This window comes from Dipodomys spectabilis, unplaced genomic scaffold (genome assembly GCF_019054845.1).
Source record: "Dipodomys spectabilis isolate Male_0828 unplaced genomic scaffold, ASM1905484v1 ptg000115l, whole genome shotgun sequence".
Classification (NCBI taxonomy): domain Eukaryota; kingdom Metazoa; phylum Chordata; class Mammalia; order Rodentia; family Heteromyidae; genus Dipodomys; species Dipodomys spectabilis.
This window is the reverse complement of record NW_024870792.1, coordinates 12,240,767-12,260,173: the sequence shown is the minus strand read 5'-3', so window position 1 is coordinate 12,260,173 and position 19,407 is coordinate 12,240,767. Positions and strand designations below refer to the sequence as shown.

Genomic DNA, 19,407 nt, shown 5'->3' with positions numbered 1-19,407 from the left:
AGCACTTGTGAATACTTTTCTCTTGCCCAGTGGTGTCCACCATGTCGAGCTTTGCTACCAGAGTTACGAAAAGCATCAACACTTCTTTATGGTCAGCTTAAATTTGGTACGCTTGACTGTACCATTCATGAAGGACTCTGTAACATGGTAAGACAAAAGTATAAGACATTTTTTCTTATTAATGTGTTTTGTGAAATACTTTGACAGTCTAATAAAAACATTAATTTTTCCAAGTTCACAGCTATCTAAAATAGTAACAAGTTAGTTAATTTAAGTAAAATTTTAAATTATGGTTGGACTTACAAACTCAGGATAATACTTTACTTGATAAAATGTTGCCACGATTTCTCATTTATTTATTTAACTTAATTTTTCCTGGCTTTTTTTTTTCTTAATTTAGTTAACAAAAGTGAATAAAAACAGTGAATAAACTTTTTTTAGTCTTTACTTACATAAAGATATTAGGTAGGGCTGGGAAGGTGGCTCAGTGGTAGAGCGCTTGCCTTGCATGCCTGAGGCCCTGGATTCGATTCCCCAGCACCACATAAGCAAAAAGAAAAAAAAGCCAGAAGTGGCATTGTGGCTCAAGTGGTACCACTAACCTTGAGCTGAAGAGTTGAGGGACAGCGCCCAGGCCCAGAGTTCAGGCCCTACAACCCGACCCAAAAAAAACCCAACAACAACAAAAAGATACTAGGTAAATTAATATTTACTTCCCAGTTCTCAGTTCAAGGAAGGAACTATCTCATACCTCCTGATCATAATACAGAGTGCCATCTGTAAAGTAGTCTCAGCAGAAAAACAAAATAATCCTCAAGCTGACCAAACATTCAGATTTATCACTGTATAGGACATACTAAGTGGGTACAAGTTAAATGACACTGTAGGCATTCAATGTACAATTCTCAGCATGTGGAGAACCTTATATAAGATACACATATTGCTCATCAGATATATTGAAGGCATTGGAGATGGAAAAATGGAAGAAAAAAGGATATTTAAGTCTGATGGCAGTGTTTAAGTCTTGCTTGAATTAAATGAACTGCAGTGAAAGAGGTCATTGGGAAAATTTGATAACTGAGAAGATGATGATTTAAATTACCATTTTTAGATGTTCAGACAGTTTAAACACTGAAGTATTTCTAAGATGAAATGATGAAAGTTCATCTGGAATGTGCTTTAAAATAATCTTGGTATAGCAGTAGACTACAGTGACGGGATTAGATAAAATAAGAGTTGCTATAAGTGATTATCATAGCTTTATGAAACATGAAAGCTTATTTCATATCTGTTTTGGGAGATGTTGTAACTCAAAAACTAAAATGTTGGGAAAGGAAAGATTGGAGAAGAGAGAAATGGAAACAAAAGAAAGGCTGTTTTTAATCATAGTAGGAGACAGCCATTGGTCTCTGTGTAAAGAATAATTTCTTATTTCACACTCATAAAAATATGAAGTATAAGGATAAAATTGTCAGGGTAAAATGAGTATGACTACATTAAATGTTCAAACTACCATCAGAGAGACACTTTAATACTAAGACAACCCTGAAAAAAAGACTGAAAAAGTGAGACATTACGGATACTTGTATAATTGAAACATCTAATAAATAAGTGAAAATGTTGGACTTTACTAGTCATGAAGACAACACCATTTACAACAAAAGTCAGATACCCTCACTACCAGTCAAATAGACAAAAATCTGACCATAGCAAGTACATGAACAAATAGTTACAGAGTGCCAAGCTGCAAATATAGTTCAGCGGTAGAGCACTTGCCTACATGCTCAGTTCAGTCCCCAGCACTGAAACAAGAAATTTTTATCAACATGACATAATAAAATGAGAAAAGCAGATAACAGCATGCCATAAAGTTAAATAAAATTATAGAAAGTTTTTAAATGTTTAAAACATTGTAATATATTGCTTAAGGTGTACATGTAACAAAAGCACAAAAACATTAGTGAACTAGCTATACACTAATTTTAGGATTAGTATATCCTTGTGTGAGGAAATGAAGGGATCAAGGAAGAGAATGTCAGTAGTTGGTCAGGTTAATCTTATTAATTACAGGGGTAGATCTGAAGGTATTTGTTAGATTATTCTTTTATTTTCAGTATGTTTGAGATTTTGTTGGGTTTTTTTAATGAAATAAATAAGGCCTTTGTTTTCTAATGTTCTATATGTGGTGTCCTGGATGTGTGGTGATGCATGCTTGTCATCTCAACTGCTTAAGAGACCATAAGTACCAGGATACTGGTCCCTGACAGCCCTGGACAAGAAAGCAAGACCCTATCTAAAAAAATACTACTTATCTGGGGCTGGGAAGGTGGCTCAGTAGTAGAGCGCTTGCCTTGCATGCATGAGGCCCTGGGTTCGGTTCCTCAGCCCCACATAAGCAAAAAGGAAAAAGCCAGAAGTGGCACTGTGGCTCAAGTGGTAGAGAGCTAGCCTTGAGCTGAAGAGCTGAGGGACAGCGCCCAGGCCCAGAGTTCAGGCCCCATGACTGGACCCAAAAAAAAAAAAATACTACTTATCTAACACTAAAAGGTCTAAAAGTATGGCTCAAGTGGTAGAACCTTGCCTACCAAGAGGACCAAATTCAAATCCCAATCCTACAAATACAATAATTTTTATCATATTATTTGAACTCCTCCTGTTTTTCTACTTTGTAATCTTAAGCCGTTAAATAGTGTATGATTGATTAAATTATAAGGGTTTATAATATGGTATCAGATTAACTTGAAATAGAGTCCAGAATTCACTATTCACCTTCTAATTAGTTCACCTTAACCAGGCCACCTAGCTTCATCTATAGGAAGCTGTGTAATTCTGACTTCTGAATAGAATTGTGAAGAATAAATGAGATAAATTTACAAAACTCTGAACTCTCCAGTTACCTACCACCCATGATGCTACTTAAAGTCCCTCACCCTTGCCCCCGACTATGCCTCCTGTCACTTGAGTCTCTAAGGTCACCTTTCATTAAAGTTTGATCTAGTCTTTTGAATTGGAAAGGATGTGGTAAATTTTAGCTTTATTTTGTTATTATTTAAATTTACATACAGTTTTTTCAAATAATGTAGTTTTTCTAAAACTATTTGTGAATCTTACTCATTTTGCTAGTAAGGGCTGTGGATACACAGGGATATTTGTGTAACTTTAAAAAGTGAAAATGGCAATATTGAGAGATGCTTCTTGGGCTTGTACCTCTATTCATTCTGAGAAGAAAATTAAGCATTTTGTATCAGAAAGACTATTTTGAATAAAGAATAAAAATGGCTGTATTTTTTTTTGGGGGGGGGGGTCCAGTCGTGGGGCCTGAACTCTGGGCCTGAGCTCTGTCCCTCAGCTCTTCAGCTCAAGGCTAGCGCTCTACCTCTTGAGCCACAGCCCCACTTCCAGCTTTTCTTTTCTGCTTATGTGGTGCTGAGGAATCGAACCCAGGGCCTCATGCATGCAAGGCAAGCGCTCTACCACTGAGCCACCTTCCCAGCCCCTGAAAATGGCTGTATTTTTTGAAGCTGACTCAAAATTTTTTAACCTTATCTCTATTATTGTAGACACTAATTATGCATTTTTTTACTTGGTCATCTACTTCTATAAAAATAGAATACTTATTATTCCAAAAAATATCTGGAGATAATAGATTACAACTACTCTTATGAGCTTCTTCCTATCTTGTTTTGGGAAAGTAAAAAGAAGCCAAGTACATAATAATGCTTGCCCACTACAGTTTTTGTGGCTAATAGAATAATAAGTTAGGATCAGAGATTTATTATAGAAACTTAGATCCATTTCCTTTACTAAGTTAGGGTAAGCTAAATTTAATAACCAGAAATTTAGTTATTAGTTAAAGGCAAGCTGGTTAAAAAGTTGAAACAAATGGTAAAATGTGTAACCTTCTCACTTAGTTTATATTGTCCTTCCTCATAGTATAACATCCAAGCTTATCCAACAACAGTAGTATTCAACCAGTCCAGTATTCATGAGTATGAAGGACATCACTCTGCCGAACAAATATTGGAATTCATAGAGGTATGTTAAATTCCAACCCAGGGCTAGAAATACTACTGTTCATAGGTATACTCTGAATGCTTAATAAAGAGACTTAATTTGTTTCGTGCCAAAACATTATAGGCTGACAAGACATTATTTTAATTTTGTTTTATTACTTACTTGTTTTTATTATTTGTAGTTTGTTTTATTTGTATTTATATATAATATATTGTTTTATTATTTAGAATTTGTCTTATAATTTATAATTTGTTTTATTACTTATATACAGTGTCTTATATCAGATCCAACTATTTATTGAATATATAAGATTATATTGTAGCATTGAGCCCATATTTTCTGTGAATGCAGAAATGCTGTGCATGAAGCATGGGTAGCTATGCCATGCTGCTACATTATCAACATAAAAGGCCCTGCATCTGTAACACCACCTTTGCTCTCAGCAGTTATTCTTACCATAACAATTATAGGGGATCCTAAAATGGAACAATTCTAGTTTATAAAAATTGCCTATTTAATAACCATTCTGCTTTGCTCATCTCTTCTCTTCCTTCAGGATAATGTGTTACGTTATTTTGTTTTGGATGAAGATAGCCTCTCTGATTAATTTAAGCTGAGACCTAGTTAAAACAGCATTTGGCGCCAGGTGCAGTTGGCTGGGGCCTATAATCCTAACTTCTCAGGAGACTGAGGTTTGAGGATCATAGTTTGAAACTAGCCAGTGCAAGAAAGTCTATGAGACTCTTACCTCCAATTAACCTTCAAATAGCCTGAAGTGGAGCTGTAACTCAAGTGGTAGAGCACTAGCCTTGAGTACAAAAGCTCAGGGACAGTGTCCAGGCCCTGAGCTCAAGCTCCAGGACTGGCACATGTATGCATACACACACACACAAACGCACACAAATTAAAAAACAGCATTTGGGATATGTGATCTCTAGAAGGAAATCATGCAGTATTCCAGTAAATAGTTGACATAAAAGTTATTTCCAAACCAATCATTCTTGGTTCTAGAACAGATGTATATAGTCTGTTGCTATCAGGGCAGCTTTTGTAACATTATTATCCATTCCTAGTCTACTGTGGTTTTAGAGATAGATAAGGGGGGAGTGGGATATACCTTGATCCAAGAAAACTAATGGATAAATACCAAATTTGAAATAAATTTATTAACATTTTCATTTTTAGGGCAATGTACTGTAGATTTCCTTTATACATTCTTAAACATCTTTAAAGTTTCTCTGAAACAAGAACCTTTTAAATGACATATGCCAGTCAGGTGTCGGTGACACATGCCTGTAATCCTAGCTACTCAGGAGGCTGAGATCAGAGGATCATGGTTCAACGCCAGCCCAGGCAGGAAAGTCCATGAAATTCTTTATCTCCAATAAACCACCAGAAAACTGGAAGTGGCGCTACAGCTTAAGTGGTAGAGCACTTGCCTTGAGCTGAAGAGCTGAGGGACAGTGCCCAGGCCCAGAGTTCAAGCCCCACAACTGACAAAAAAATTACACATACCGATAATTTGCCAAGAATACATGAGCAACTATTCTAATAATCTGTGTTTTCTTTAGGATCTTAGAAACCCTTCAGTGATCTCTCTTACACCCACTACTTTCAATGAACTAGTTAAACACAGAAAGCATGATGAAGTCTGGATGGTTGATTTCTATTCTCCATGGTGTCATCCCTGTCAAGTCTTAATGCCAGAGTGGAAAAGAATGGCCCGGGTATACTAAAATCATTTATTTTAACTATTGCTACTTAGAATGTTATTTTGAAACTGAGATCGATGACTCTATAATTAATAGCCCTGATCAGACCAATCTCTGTTTATTATATGGATTGTTATGTTGTTATTTGGTGACAATCACTGATAAATAATATATCAGCCATTTCACTGTGACTATTTAACGTGTGTGTGTGTGTGTAATGGTATATGGATAATTTTAGTTACTGATACATGTTTACCACCTTTTTTCTTCCATAGACATTAACTGGACTGATCAATGTGGGCAGTATGGACTGCCAACAGTATCAATCTTTTTGTGCCCAAGAAAATGTTCAAAGATACCCTGAGATAAGATTTTTTCCCCAAAAATCAAATAAAGCTTATCAGTATCAGTAAGTATTTTTCAAATTTAAAGACATGTATTATAACCAATTACAGTTAAAATTTAAGTTAGTATAATAAATACATGTGAGAAGATATTTTAAGAAAGTATGTTAATGTGCACTTCTGAAGATTAAGAAAATACTAAACAGGACTGTTCATGAACTTTAAATATACAAGTCAAGAAAAATGAGGAATGGAAGGGCTAACATTATTTCCATGAGTAACATCATTTCGTCCTAACTCTCATATATACCTTGTGAAAGGAATTAACTATTCTTCCTGTTGTTTCTGAAAAGCTGTGATTCTCAGCATTTAGAAAACTTTTCAAGCTACATACCTGCCATGGTTTGAAACTGGGGTTTGAACCCAGGATTGTTCTAGTAGTCACACACCACAAAGTATTTTAGGTCAAACATTCAAATGTAAGGTGTAATATGATGAATGTGCTGAAATAAGGATACAGGTTGACCCATTGTAACAATGAGATGTACAAGATACTATGTTGAAAATGAACTTTATAACTTCAGGGGTGGGGGTAGGGAAGAAATGGGGAGGGAAGGGATAGTAGAGGAAAAACAAAGGAGGAGGTAACAATGCTCCATAGGAAATGTACTCATTACCTTAGTCGTGTAACTGTAACTCCTCTGTACAGTATTTTTACAATAAAAAGTATATTAAAAAAAATAAGAGACTCAAAAAAATAATATGGTGAATGTCACGTAAAGAAGTAAAACTCAACAATCGTTTCGAAAGAAAAAAGGATCACAGTTGTGGGAGGAAGTCAAGGGACTATGGAGAAAACTTTCCAGCAAGAAGTTTTAAAGATGAAAGTTTAACACTGAAGATTCAGATATTAAAGTTCTAGACATTTTGAATTTTTATATTTCTATAGGTCTATAGATGTCCAAAAGATAGGTAGATATTCTATTCTGGATTATCTTGACAAAAAGATAACAAAGCTAGGGCTAGTGGGAGATAACTCAGTTGTAGAATGCATGCTTAGCATGCTTAGCTTACCTACCCACAATTGTGGGTTCAGTCCCAGCACCTCCTAAAAAAAAAAAGATTCCAAAGAGAAAAATTTGGGAGAGTCATATAAGTTAATGAACTAAATTTATTTTTTTAATTACTACTATTGTTTTTTTTCTTCTTCAGTAGTTACAGTGGTTGGAATAGAGATGCATACTCCCTAAGAATCTGGGGTCTAGGGTAAGTAAAATACATACACTCTATGAAATAGATTTGAAGCTATTTAATTTTTTTGTCTATAAATTTTCTGTGAGTTAAGCTACTAACATTTTCAATTATTTAGTGAAGAGTATTTGTAAAGATAGAGCGGAAGCCGGGCACCAGTGCCTCACGCCTGTAATCCTAGCTACTGAGGAGTCTGAGATCTGTGGATCACGGTTCAGAGCCAGCCTAGACAGGAAAGTCTGTGAGACTCTTATCTCCAATAAACCACCAGAAAACTGGAATTGGTGTTGTGGCTCAAGTGGTAGAGCCCTCGCTTTGAGCTGACGAGCTGAGGGGAAGCGCCCAGGCCCAGAGTTCAAACCCCATGAGGGACAAAAAATAAAAATAAATAAGTAAATAAAAAGAGCTGAGCTTCAGAATTATTACATTGCTATTCTTTTTTTTCATTTTTTTTTTTGTCGGTCCTGGGGCTTGAACTCTGGGCCTAAACACTGCCCCTCAGCTCTTCAGCTCAAGGCAGGCACTCTACCACTTGAGCCACTATATCACTTCCTGTTTTCTGAGTAGTTTATTGGAGCTAAGAGTCTCATAGACTTTCCTGCCCTGGCTGGTTTTGAACCAGTCCTCAGATCTCAGCCCTCCTGAGTAGCTAGGATTACAGGCATGAGCCTCAGGGGCTCGGCTTACATTGCTATTCTTTGAAATAATTTTTAACTTGGAAAATATCGCAATATTATTACTTTTTGCTTTGTTTTAATTTTACTTTATTCCTTTGCCACAGATTTTTACCTCAAGTGTCCATAGATTTAACACCTCAGACTTTTACTGAAAAAGTTTTACATGGGAAGAATCATTGGGTGATTGATTTCTATGCTCCTTGGTGTGGACCTTGCCAAAATTTTGCTCCAGAATTTGAGCTCTTAGCTAGGGTAAGTTGTATTCCCACTTAAATAAGGTGTAATGAGGTGTAAATGAGGTGTTTTTAAGATTTGGATAAAACATTTTAAGAATACTCAATTATGCAAATTTTCTGATAATTTTTTTAAAAGCCGTATTTCTTTTCCTTTTTTTTTTTTTTTTGGTCGATCGTGGGGCTTGAACTCTAGGCTTGTGCGCTGTCCCTGCACTCTTCAGCTCAAGACAAGCACTCTACCGCTTGAGCCACAGCCCCACTTCCGGTTTTCTAGTGGTTTATTGGAGATAAGAGTCTCACGGACTTTCCTGCCCAGGCTGGCTTTGAACCACGATCCTCAGATCTCAGCCTCCTGAGTAGCTAGGATTACAGGCGTGAGCCACCAGCGCCTGGCTAAAAAGCTGTATTTCATTGCAATGACTATTAGTAATTTCCTTCTTAATTTAAGTGTTTAGCTAACATTATTTCTATCTTGGTTAACAATCTTATCTCCCTAGCCCTAAAAATGATAAACATTTCATCTCCCTCTTGTCTTCTGTTTTATTTTCCCACTAGTGATACTCTGGTGTCTGTCAGCCAACCAATAAATCGATCCTGTCAGTGATATCTAGTATCTTTTCATATCACTGCTATCTCTTTATTATAGGCTTCATGATATCTCTCTACAGTTTCCCTATTGTCAGTCTCCTGTCTTCAATGCTGCCCTAGTGATCTTTCTAAAATACTTCTTTCCTTTGTTACTAACCAGATTTCTTCATGTGAGTTTATTAACTTCAGATCTCTGATCTGACTCTTCTTCCTTTTTATCTTTTTCTCACCTCACACCTTACCCTTTAGTGACAACAAAATAATCCAGATTCTCTGAACATGTATCCTTATATATGTGCTGCTTCCTGTCTCTAAAATATTCTGCCTTAACCTTTGTCATTTAGATTTTTTTTTTTTTTTTGTCAGTCATGAGGCTTTATCTCTGGGCCTGGGCACTGTCCCTGACTATTCAGCTCAAGGCAAGAGCTCTAACACTTGAGCCATAGCACCACTTCCAGTTTTCTGGTAGTTTATTGGAGATAAGATTCTCATTACTTTTCCTGCTCAGGCTGGCTTTGAACTGTGATCCTCAGATCTCAGCCTCCTGAGTAGCTAGGATTACAGGCGTGAGCCACCAGTGCCTGGCTTTGTCATCTGGATTTTTTTTCTCCTTATCGAACACTGCTTCTTTGCCCTGTGCCCTTCTCATTTAGTCATTTAGTCAGTGTCACCTTGATATTCTATGAAATGTACCTTATTCTTATACATATGTCTTTTCCATAAGACAGATTCTTGAGGGCTAAAGTCCATGCCTTCCTATTCCTAGTATTCCTAGTTCCTAAATCAGCAAATGTTTACATAGTTGGACTAAATATCCTCACTCCATGAGTTTCATAGTTTCCTTCTGTGGAACAATCCTAATAATCTAACCCACGTTTATAGCTTTCTTTTCTGTGGACCTCAGGGACTCTTGCCATTGGTATATGCAACACATAGAATACGAATGTAAGTACCAGTCCAAATAAAAACTTAGTATCCTAAGCCAGAGAAATATTTTTCAGCAGGATTTTTTTAAGCTGTATAAGCTATAAAAGATTATTTTTAGTTACTGACTGGTCCTTCAAATAGGAGGTTATTCTTTTTTATTGTTTGATCTTTTCTTATGCTTCCTTTTTATCAAATCTAAAAAAAAATATTTTACTCCCTTATCCATCACATACTGTAAACTAAGTTATAAACTTTATAATGCAGCTATGTCTGGAATATAGCAGAAAAATATTAAATATGAGAAGAACCATTCATTCTGTTAATCCAAGCAAAAGGTATTATTCTAGAAACTGGGACTACAAAGTTTAAAGGCAGAATATTTGAGTTTTTAAAACTAGTAAAAAGATATATTGCAAATAAAAACACAATATAACAAGATAGTTGCTAGAATTAAATCAGAACAAAGCCAGAACATAAGGAGAGGAATGGAAGACTCATAGTAAGAGGAAACAAAAAGTTCCACAAAAAACTTGAGTCTGTAATTACAACATAGTTAGGAGTACTCTTCAGAATGTAGTCTATAGGCATTAGAGAAGAACTGTTTATATGGCAAGGCTCCTTTGCATTTTTTGAAAGATCACAATAATAGACTGACCAGAGGCAACAAGAACATAGTCCCAAAAGCAATTTATAATTAAAATCATGAATGAACTTTATCAACATTTTGTAAATGACACAGAAACTTACTTAAAATCACATTTCTTGATTTCTCTAACCTTCATCTATTCTGCATCTATGCTTATTCCTGTGGCTTTGAGAGTGCCCTATGATAGATTAATCAGCTTGCTATATACCATAATAGCCACATGAATCCAACTGGAGTCATTTTAATTGTCCTGACATTAGGGAGGATAACTTGAACCAGGATTAGGCAGTGCATGTAGAAATAAAGGGATAAATACAAGAGAGATAAAAGAATAAATGGGATTTGATGTTTGTCTATGATGAGCAACAGATTAAAACTAAAATAACCCTACTTGCTGGCTTGAGCTGCTGGCATAGTAAGAACAGTGTGTTAAGGGGCCAGGGTTAGTTTTAGACAGGTTATGTGTTAGATGCTTATGAAGGATTCACAAAAGACAAGCCAATGCATAGTATGAAATCAAGGGGAGAAATTGAATGGTAAATATAATGTTACTGATAGACTGTTCACGTTGAGAAGATTATTGCCCAAAGATGGGACTCTGACTGGATATTGTAACTTGGAAGTAAAGAACGGGGTCCCCTGCCAGGTGCTGGTGTAATTCTAGCTACTCAAGAGGTTGAGATCTGAGGATTGAGTTCCACAGCCAGCCCAGGCAGGCAAATCCGTGACACTCTTATCTCCAATAAACCACTCAGAAAACTGGAAGTGGTGTTGCAGCTCAAATGGTAGAGTGTTAACCTTGAGCTGAAGAGCTGAGGGACAGTGCCCAGGCCCAGAGTTCAAGCCCCACAACTGACAAGAAGAAGGAAGAGGAGGGGGAGGAGGAGGAAGAAGAGAAAGGAAAAGAAAGTAGGTCCCCATGTTGCATCTCCATGCTAGAAAACAGTAAGAGGGAATAATGAAGAGAGAGACAAGCATGGACAGCAGCAGTATCAGGTGCCAAGAAAACCAAAATATGTCCATTCACTTTTGTCAACTAGAGATCACTAATGAACTTAAAACAGTTAGAACAGAAACCAGACAAAAATGTCACATAGGTAGATGATGACAAAATCTTCTAAGACTGTCTTAAAACAACATGGGAAGGGGAAACAAAGGAGAAGGCTATAATGCTTGATAAGAAATGTACTCATTATCTTGCCCATGTAATTGTAACCCCTCTGTACAGTATTTTCACAATAAAAAAAAAGAAAAAAAAATCTTAAAAAAAAAAAAAGAACAACATGAGGGATGAGACTGCATTGTGTGCATACTGGTAGCTAAAGGAGTCATTGAGAGAGTGATCAGCCTGGCACTAGACAAAGAATACTGCCTCAGTACATGAGACTGGACAGGAAAAGGGCGAGGGAGGGAAGGAAGGAAAAGGAATAAAGGCAGAAACAGATGGGAACTGAAGGGAGAAGGCAAGATAGTTCTGGGTCAGGCAGGTTTCTTAGTTTTCTTGATAAGGAAAAGGAAATTTTGTTTGCTGTTAGAAAAGTGGTAGTGGGAATCTTCAAGGATCATGAAGGTAGGCACAGATTTGCAGTTACTTTTCTTGAATGGGAAGTATTAAAACTGCAAAAATACAAGTCCTGAAACAAAAATTTTGAAGTATTTTGTATTAATTTTTTACAGTTGTCAAATTTATACAAAAAGAAAATGGCAAAACATTTTTCTTTTTTCAGATGACTAAAGGAAAAGTGAAAGCTGGGAAAGTAGACTGTCAGGCTTATGCCCAAACATGCCAGAAAGCTGGCATCAGAGCTTATCCAACGGTTAAGCTTTATCAGTATGACAGAACAAAGGTATGTACGTGTTTTCTCTCCATTCTTTCCTTTAGCCAGTCAAACCCAGGAAATTTGTTTCCAGTCTCTTTTGCTAGTTTCATCTCTTTTTGTTCTTTTCTTGTATTGCTGAACATTATTAAAGCAAACTATTTGTGTATATACTAAGTGATCTTCAAAAGGTTTTCTGGTTAGAGGCATGGCTCACTGGTAGAACCACCCACCTGGCAAACACAGGCTCCAGTTGTGCCAAAAAAAAGTTTTGTGTCTCATGGTTGAGATTTCAGTTGCTTTCGTGTTTGGACTCTTGAATAGAAAGAGGCATAACAAAATATTTGTAGGCAGGCAATTATCGTGTAGTAGAATCCAAGATAATAGTATTCTGTTTAGTTTATATTTCCTACTTTTTATAGAATGAATATATATTATGTTTTAAATACCCCTTCCCATAAAGGAAAATTTTAAGAAAATATTTTTATAATGCTTTTAAAATAGTCTCAGTAACTTAGCATTTATCTTAAAGAATGTTTACCAGGGGTTTAAGGTTACAAAATAAAAGTTAAAAGTCACTTGATGTAATGGAGACTTTACCAAAGGGAAAATCTACCAATCGTCTTCAAAAAATGCAAGTAGCAACCTCAGATATTTGATACAAAAGCTATCTCTTAGCATATATAATTAGTACCTGAAAAAAACTCATGACTTTTGCTGGCTTCTCAAGCAAAAGAATTAAAATGTTTTAACAAAATATAGCATCAGTTCAACAAGAATTTTGAGACAGGATCAAAGACTCAATTTCTTAAAATTTGTTTGTAAGAAATAAATGAATGAGGATATAGCTCAGTGGTAGAATACTTGTCTAGCCAAGAAGGCATAATTCAATAGTCTTCTTAAATAAATGGTATTATTCTTCCTGGACTGAGGCTAATGACATATTTACCTCTTAAATCTTAATATTGCCAGTTGAACTATGTATATGAACAGAACACCAGGTACCTGTAGCTTATACCTGAAATCCTAGCTATTCAGGAGGCTGAGCTCTGAGGATCTTAGTTCAAAGCCTGCCCAGGCAGATAATATAATCCAAAACACTCTTACCTCCAGTTAACCTGCAGAAAGCCAGAAATGAAAGTATAGCTCAAGTGGAAGAGCACCAGCCTTGAGTGGAAAAGCCAAGTAAGACACAAGGCCTTGAGTTCAAGCCATAGTACCAACACACCCACACACCCACCCACACACACACACACACACCCACACACACACACACACACACACACACACAGAGTAGGAACGATAGAAAATTGTTAGGATACTAAGAATGCCTTCTAATAATATGCTAGAATCTAGAGTAATATTGCCTTTGAGCATTTTTATTCAGAACTCTGCTACTGAAAAAGATGAGCTTGTTTCTTTAAGGGAACACCTGTGATAAGCTAACAAGTAATTGTCATATGTTCACACTTTATGGTTAAATATTGAAAGTAATTCTGAACTTTTTTCCTTCTTGAGGGAGAGTATCAGGCCTTAACCTGATATTTATTGGTAGCTCTAATACATTTTGATATAGCTAAAGAAATTAAGTGATGAATTTCAAAACTCTAGAATTTTTCTAGGTTTTTCAGTGAAGGTTTCTGATTTGTCAATAAGTTATCTCTATCTTAACAGTCTGAAGCTTACAGAACAGTGTGAAGTTCATCTTCAGTCCCTTTGATTACTACAGCTCTATTTTACTGGTCAAAATGACACATGTCTGTAATCCCTGCACTTGGGAGGCTGAGGCAGCCATTGATTGTCAGATACACAGCAAAGATCCTGTGTTTAACAAAAAAAAGGAGGGGGGCTGTTTTCAGTTTTCAAAATAACTGAGAAATGGCTAACATTCATGTGAAATGAAAATCTGAAAGTATTAATATAATGAGCCTTCACAAAGTTCATCAGTCCATACATGGAACCTTTTAAAAAGATTACGTTATTGTTTCCAGAGGGGTCCATAGGACAGACAGAGTTAAGTGTCTGCCCCAGTTGGAAGACAAGTGATCCAGAAGACCATGCCAGACAGGCTGGCCAAAGCAAAATAAAGGTTAGAATAAACAGAAGTGCAAATAAAGTGGGTTATTGCACACAAGAACAAAATCTTTGCACACAATCTAAACTTTGGGGTTCATAAAAGGAAAGGGAACCAGTAGCTCCATTTAGAAGATCAGCAAAACTAGACACATTGACCTGCTTCTGCTTTTTTACCTTCTGCTGTGAGCAGATGAACACTGGAAGATTGCATTGCTTTCCATCTGGCTGAGTGAGATTCTGTCAGTGCTTATGGTTGTATTAGATTAGAATGATTATTTCAGACATCTCTTCATGTACAATTTATAAATTTTTCTCAAAAATTATTTTATGTTCTCATAACACTCTTAAAGAGTATTTGCTTCAGATACTGGTTAACGGTGCTTCTGTAGAATTTTTTCCTTGAAAAAAAAAAGTGGATTTCAAATACTTAGAATTTTGAAACAGAAGTTTAACCAGTTTTATGGAAGTGTCATGTCCTAATGAGTACTTTAAAAACAACATTGTTTCCATCTAGAAAAGTATTAGAGAAGAGCAGATAAATGCCAGAGATGCAAAAACAATTGCTTCCTTCATTGATGGAAAATTGGAATCTCTCCAGAGTCAAGGAAAGAGAAATAAGGTGAGAGTTAAACCTAGAAATACTTTTGTCAAAAGTTAACAAAATTCTTATAGCGTGTGTTCCATGCATGTAAAATGAAGATTCAGAAAATAGAGAAATTTCTCTTATGGGAAATTTGACAAGATACTGGCCTCTAGACAATAAAATGCTGAGAAATTTGTACAAGTAAAATCATTTAGCAAATAGTAATGATAAGGTACCTACAAAAAATTATATACAAGGGGCTGGGAAGGTGGCTCAGTGGTAGAGCGCTTGCCTTGCATGCCTGAGGCCCTGGGTTCAATTCCTTAGCACCACATAAGCAAAAAGAAAAAAGCCGGAAGTGACACTGTGGCTCAAGTGGTAGAGCTCTATCCTTGAGCTGAAGAGCTGAGGGACAGCGCCCAGGCCCAGAGTTCAGGCCCCACGACCAGACCCAAAAAAAAACAAAAACAAAAAACAAACTGATATACAAATGTCCATAATGGTTTAATTTAATAGCAAAAAGTCAAAACGCAATGTCCTCCAATCACTAGATGAATAAACAAAATGTGATACAGCTATACACTGGCATATTTTCCAGCCCCCCAAAGAGGATGAATATGCTAGGTCGTGATGAGCCTTGGAGTAAATGAAGCCACTCACAAATTGCCACATATTTGAGGGTTTATTTGTGTGGAATATTCTGAATAGACTAATCCATAGAGACAGAAAATTTAGAGTGGTTCCCTTGGGTAAGGTGGAAAAGAGGAGAAATATGAATGTTTTGCTGTTAGGAAAAAAAAGAATTCTTTGGAACATGGGGGAAAAAAGTTTTGATGATAGCTATACAACTCTACCAAACCCCACTATATTATGGAGATTTTTTGTAGCATGTGAAATGTATAATAAAGCTATTTAAAGTGATGATTTATGGCCATTAACTATTAAAATGTTCAGATGTGTATAGAAAGAACATTGAATTAATACAAATAGCTATTCTAGAACTTAAGCCTGTGCAGACAGAAAATCTTTCTTTTGTTCTTGATATAGTCAGAACCCATAATTAAATCCATAATCATTTGGAGCCTCCTTGAAATTTTACATCTATTAAGCAACAATTCAGCCTCTTGTTACTCTTCAACAAGCAATTCTTTTTTTTTCTCTATTAAATCAGTGTCACTCTAGGACATACTTAAAAATAGTCAAAAGAAGCTGGGCACTGGTGGCTCACGCCTGTAATCCTAGCTACTAAGGAGGCTGAGATCTGAGGATCACGGTTAAAAGCCTGTCCAGGCAGGAAAGTCCGGGAGACTCTTATCTCCAGCAAACCACTAGAAAACCAGAAGTGACACTGTAGCTCAAGCAGTAGAGCGCTCGCTTTGAGCAGCTGAAGCCCAGAGTTCAAGCCCCACGACCAACAAAAAAAAAAGTCAAAAGAGTCCATGAGGGCTGGGAAGGTGGCTCAGTGGTAGAGCACTCGCCTTGCATGCATGAGACCCTGGGTTTGATTCCTCAGTACCACATAAGCAAAAAGGAAAAGCTGGAAGTGGCGCTGTGGCTCAAGTGGTAGAGCACTAGCCTTGAGCTGAAGAGCTGAGGGGCAGCGCCCAAACTCAGAGTTCAGGCCCCATGACCAGACCAAAAAAAAAAAAAAAAAGTCCATGAAAGTTGGAGTGCTTTTTGAGTGGAATTTGATGCAGTCTTGGCTTCTTTCCTGCTAAGGCAAAGGAAGAAAAGAACATGACAACCTATGGGGAGTTAGCTGGAGAAATCTGACTTGATAGAATCACTTCAGAATACAAGTTCTGCTATAATCCAGCTCAGAACTGCAGATCCCAATAGAGAAAGCCCTACAGACTGCTTCTTGAATATTTTAACTAAATCTAAAAGATAAGAAATACTATGAGTTGTATATCTTGATTTACTAAACAAACATGTTTTTCTAATATTAAATATATGATATTTCTCTCAAGATAAATATTTGAGCTGATTGCTCGTGGTTCACACCTGTAATCCTAGTTACTTAGGAGGATGAGATCTGAAGATTGTGGTTCAAAGCCACCCTGGGCAGGAACATCTGTGAGATTCTGGTGCTGTGGCTCAAAAGGGGTAGAGCACTAGTCTTGAGAAAAAATAACTCAGGGACAGCACCTAGACCCTGAGTTCAAGCCCCACAACTGACAAAATAAATAAATATGTATATGTATTTATTTGTGTGTATATATAGTATACATATATTTATAGATAGATATATAGAGATATATATATTTGAAATTAACCAGGTGCCCACCATGGCTCATGCCTGTAATCCTGGCTACTCAGGAGGCTGAGATCATGGTTCAAAAGCCAGCCGGGGCAGGAAAGTCCATGAGACTCTTACCTCCAATTAACCATCAGAAAACCAGATGTGGGGCTGTGGCTCAGAGTAGTAGAGTGCTAGCCTTGAGCAAATAAAGCTCAGGGACAATGCCCTGGCCCTGACTTCAAGCCTCATGACCACAGATATATAGACATATATATAATTTTTAAATAGGCATAGCCCAGAATATCATATTGAATTAAGTATGTACAAATGTGATTTAGAAAACATGTAAACCTATAATTCATAATATCTTCTGTGGGCAGAGGTTTTTCATTCTTTCCCATTGTTACAATGAGCCAAGGTGTGTTTTATGTCCTAGTCCATTAAATAAGAACATTGAGTATTTTGAAATGATAAAACATTGTCTAGTTTATGTTTTATTCCATTTTTAATCAATGTAAAGTCATCTTTCTTTTTTCTTTCAATTACCTTTACATTACAAATATAGGATGAACTTTGATGGCATTGAAGAAGAAAGTTGGAAAGAAAAAAATCCAAACAGTAACACCAGAAAAGATACCTTTTGAGAATGCTAAGTACATTTGTGGTGAAAATAAATGAACATATTTTGGATTGTAATTGCACTGTTCAAACTACTCCATACAATATTGGTATAAATGAAGAATCAGCAAATGTATTGTGTGAAGACAAGATCCCGAATATTTTAGGCTTTAGTTTTTTTTTAACGTTAATAAAATCATTACAGGCATTCTTAGCTCAGGGCCATCAAAAGTGTTCCACACAGGCCAGATTCAGTAGATGGGCCTACATTGCTGAGCCCTGGAATGAGTGTCTGTGTGTCTTCTAGCCCTACAAAAAAAATGTGGTCTGCTCTGCTCTTCTTTTTTTTTTTTTTTTAACTTCTAGTTTTGTGACTGACCTGGTTCAGCCACCTATTGGCATAAGAATTCTATCTTTGACCATCTACCTTATTGAAATACACTCACAATGTGGCAAAACTCTGTTTTCATACTATAATATAGTAAAGAGATTCTTCATTATTATTGTTGGTGTGTGTGTGTGTGTGTTGTGTGTGTGTGTGTTTGCAGTACTGAGGCTTGGACACTATCACTTAGCTTTTTGCTCAAGACCCAGTGCTCTACCACGTGAGCATTTGAGCCACAGTTCCACTTCCAGCTTTTTGCTGGGGTCTCCAATTTGTCTACCCTGGCAACCTTTGAACCACAATCCTCAGATCTCAGCTTCCTGAGTAACTAGGCTTACAGGCATGAGCCACCAGTGCCTGACCTTCATTTTCTTTTAAAAGTTGAAGAGATAACCTTAATTTTTCTAGAATTTTTTTTAACAGTAAGTGTAAAATTTCTATAGACTACTATATCATCCAGGGAAAGCCTTTAAAGCAGTTAAGTTAGCATTGAGTAGTATCCCTCTTCTGTTAAGTATGTTAAAAAAATGTGTTCTTTTCTTTTTGCAGTGATGGTTGATTTCCTTTCTGTTACTTACATAATTGTCTTCTGAGTTTTCTCTTTGATTTGAATCATTTATTTACATTGAATTGTATGGTTTATCAATCCTGTGCAATCTATTCATTATTCAAGTAGGAAAAATATTTTAGATTCATTTTAATGTTGCTGAAAATGATACTGTTAATTATTCCAGTTATTCGTTTACTGTCAAAGACTGCCTTTTTCAGATAAATGTTGACACATAATTAAAGTTATTTTTATAAGAAAATTAAGTATATAAATCTAGAATGGGATCTTTTAGTTTCTGATTTCTGACTCAAATCATAAATTTTTCCTTTCATTTTAAGAAAACTGAGTAGCTTGGAGTTCAGTTATAATTCAGAGTGATAAAATTGCAGTTGATCAAATGAGTTAAAAGAATAAAAAAAACTCAATTTTTCAAAAATCTAAGATCATGGTTTATTGTTTCTGGAAGAGTTTTGCTTATCACTTAACCTGCTCCCTCATATTTCCTCACAAAGTATTTATAGCTATAAGCTATACAAAAAATAATAGACTTCTCATTTTCAGCTCTAGCTGTAGAAATTCTTTCCCATATTTTTCTCTAAATCTTTAACTCCCTTATCTACTTTATATATATATATATATATGGAGTAGTCACATCTTCTAACCTTAATGTAACCAATTGCTTGAATTATGATTCATAATGACAAGAACTTTTTATTTATTAAAATTTTAAAGTCTAAGAAT

The 19,407-nt window shown here is 36.1% G+C and overlaps 1 protein-coding gene across 2 annotated transcripts in view; it reads left to right on the top strand.

Annotated features, from left to right (window-relative positions):
* Dnajc10 (DnaJ heat shock protein family (Hsp40) member C10) overlaps positions 1-19,107 on the top strand; it is a 43,895-nt gene extending 24,788 nt beyond the window's left edge. For both annotated transcript variants that reach the window (XM_042688293.1, XM_042688294.1), the window contains exons 15-23: positions 31-147; positions 3,934-4,035; positions 5,586-5,741; positions 6,002-6,135; positions 7,283-7,336; positions 8,103-8,250; positions 12,123-12,242; positions 14,803-14,907; positions 17,679-19,107. In XM_042688293.1, the coding sequence (XP_042544227.1) occupies positions 31-147; positions 3,934-4,035; positions 5,586-5,741; positions 6,002-6,135; positions 7,283-7,336; positions 8,103-8,250; positions 12,123-12,242; positions 14,803-14,907; positions 17,679-17,690 (948 nt within the window). In that variant the 3' untranslated portion in view covers positions 17,691-19,107. The remainder of the gene's footprint in view (positions 1-30; positions 148-3,933; positions 4,036-5,585; positions 5,742-6,001; positions 6,136-7,282; positions 7,337-8,102; positions 8,251-12,122; positions 12,243-14,802; positions 14,908-17,678) is intronic.
* The last annotated feature ends 300 nt before the right edge of the window (positions 19,108-19,407 follow it).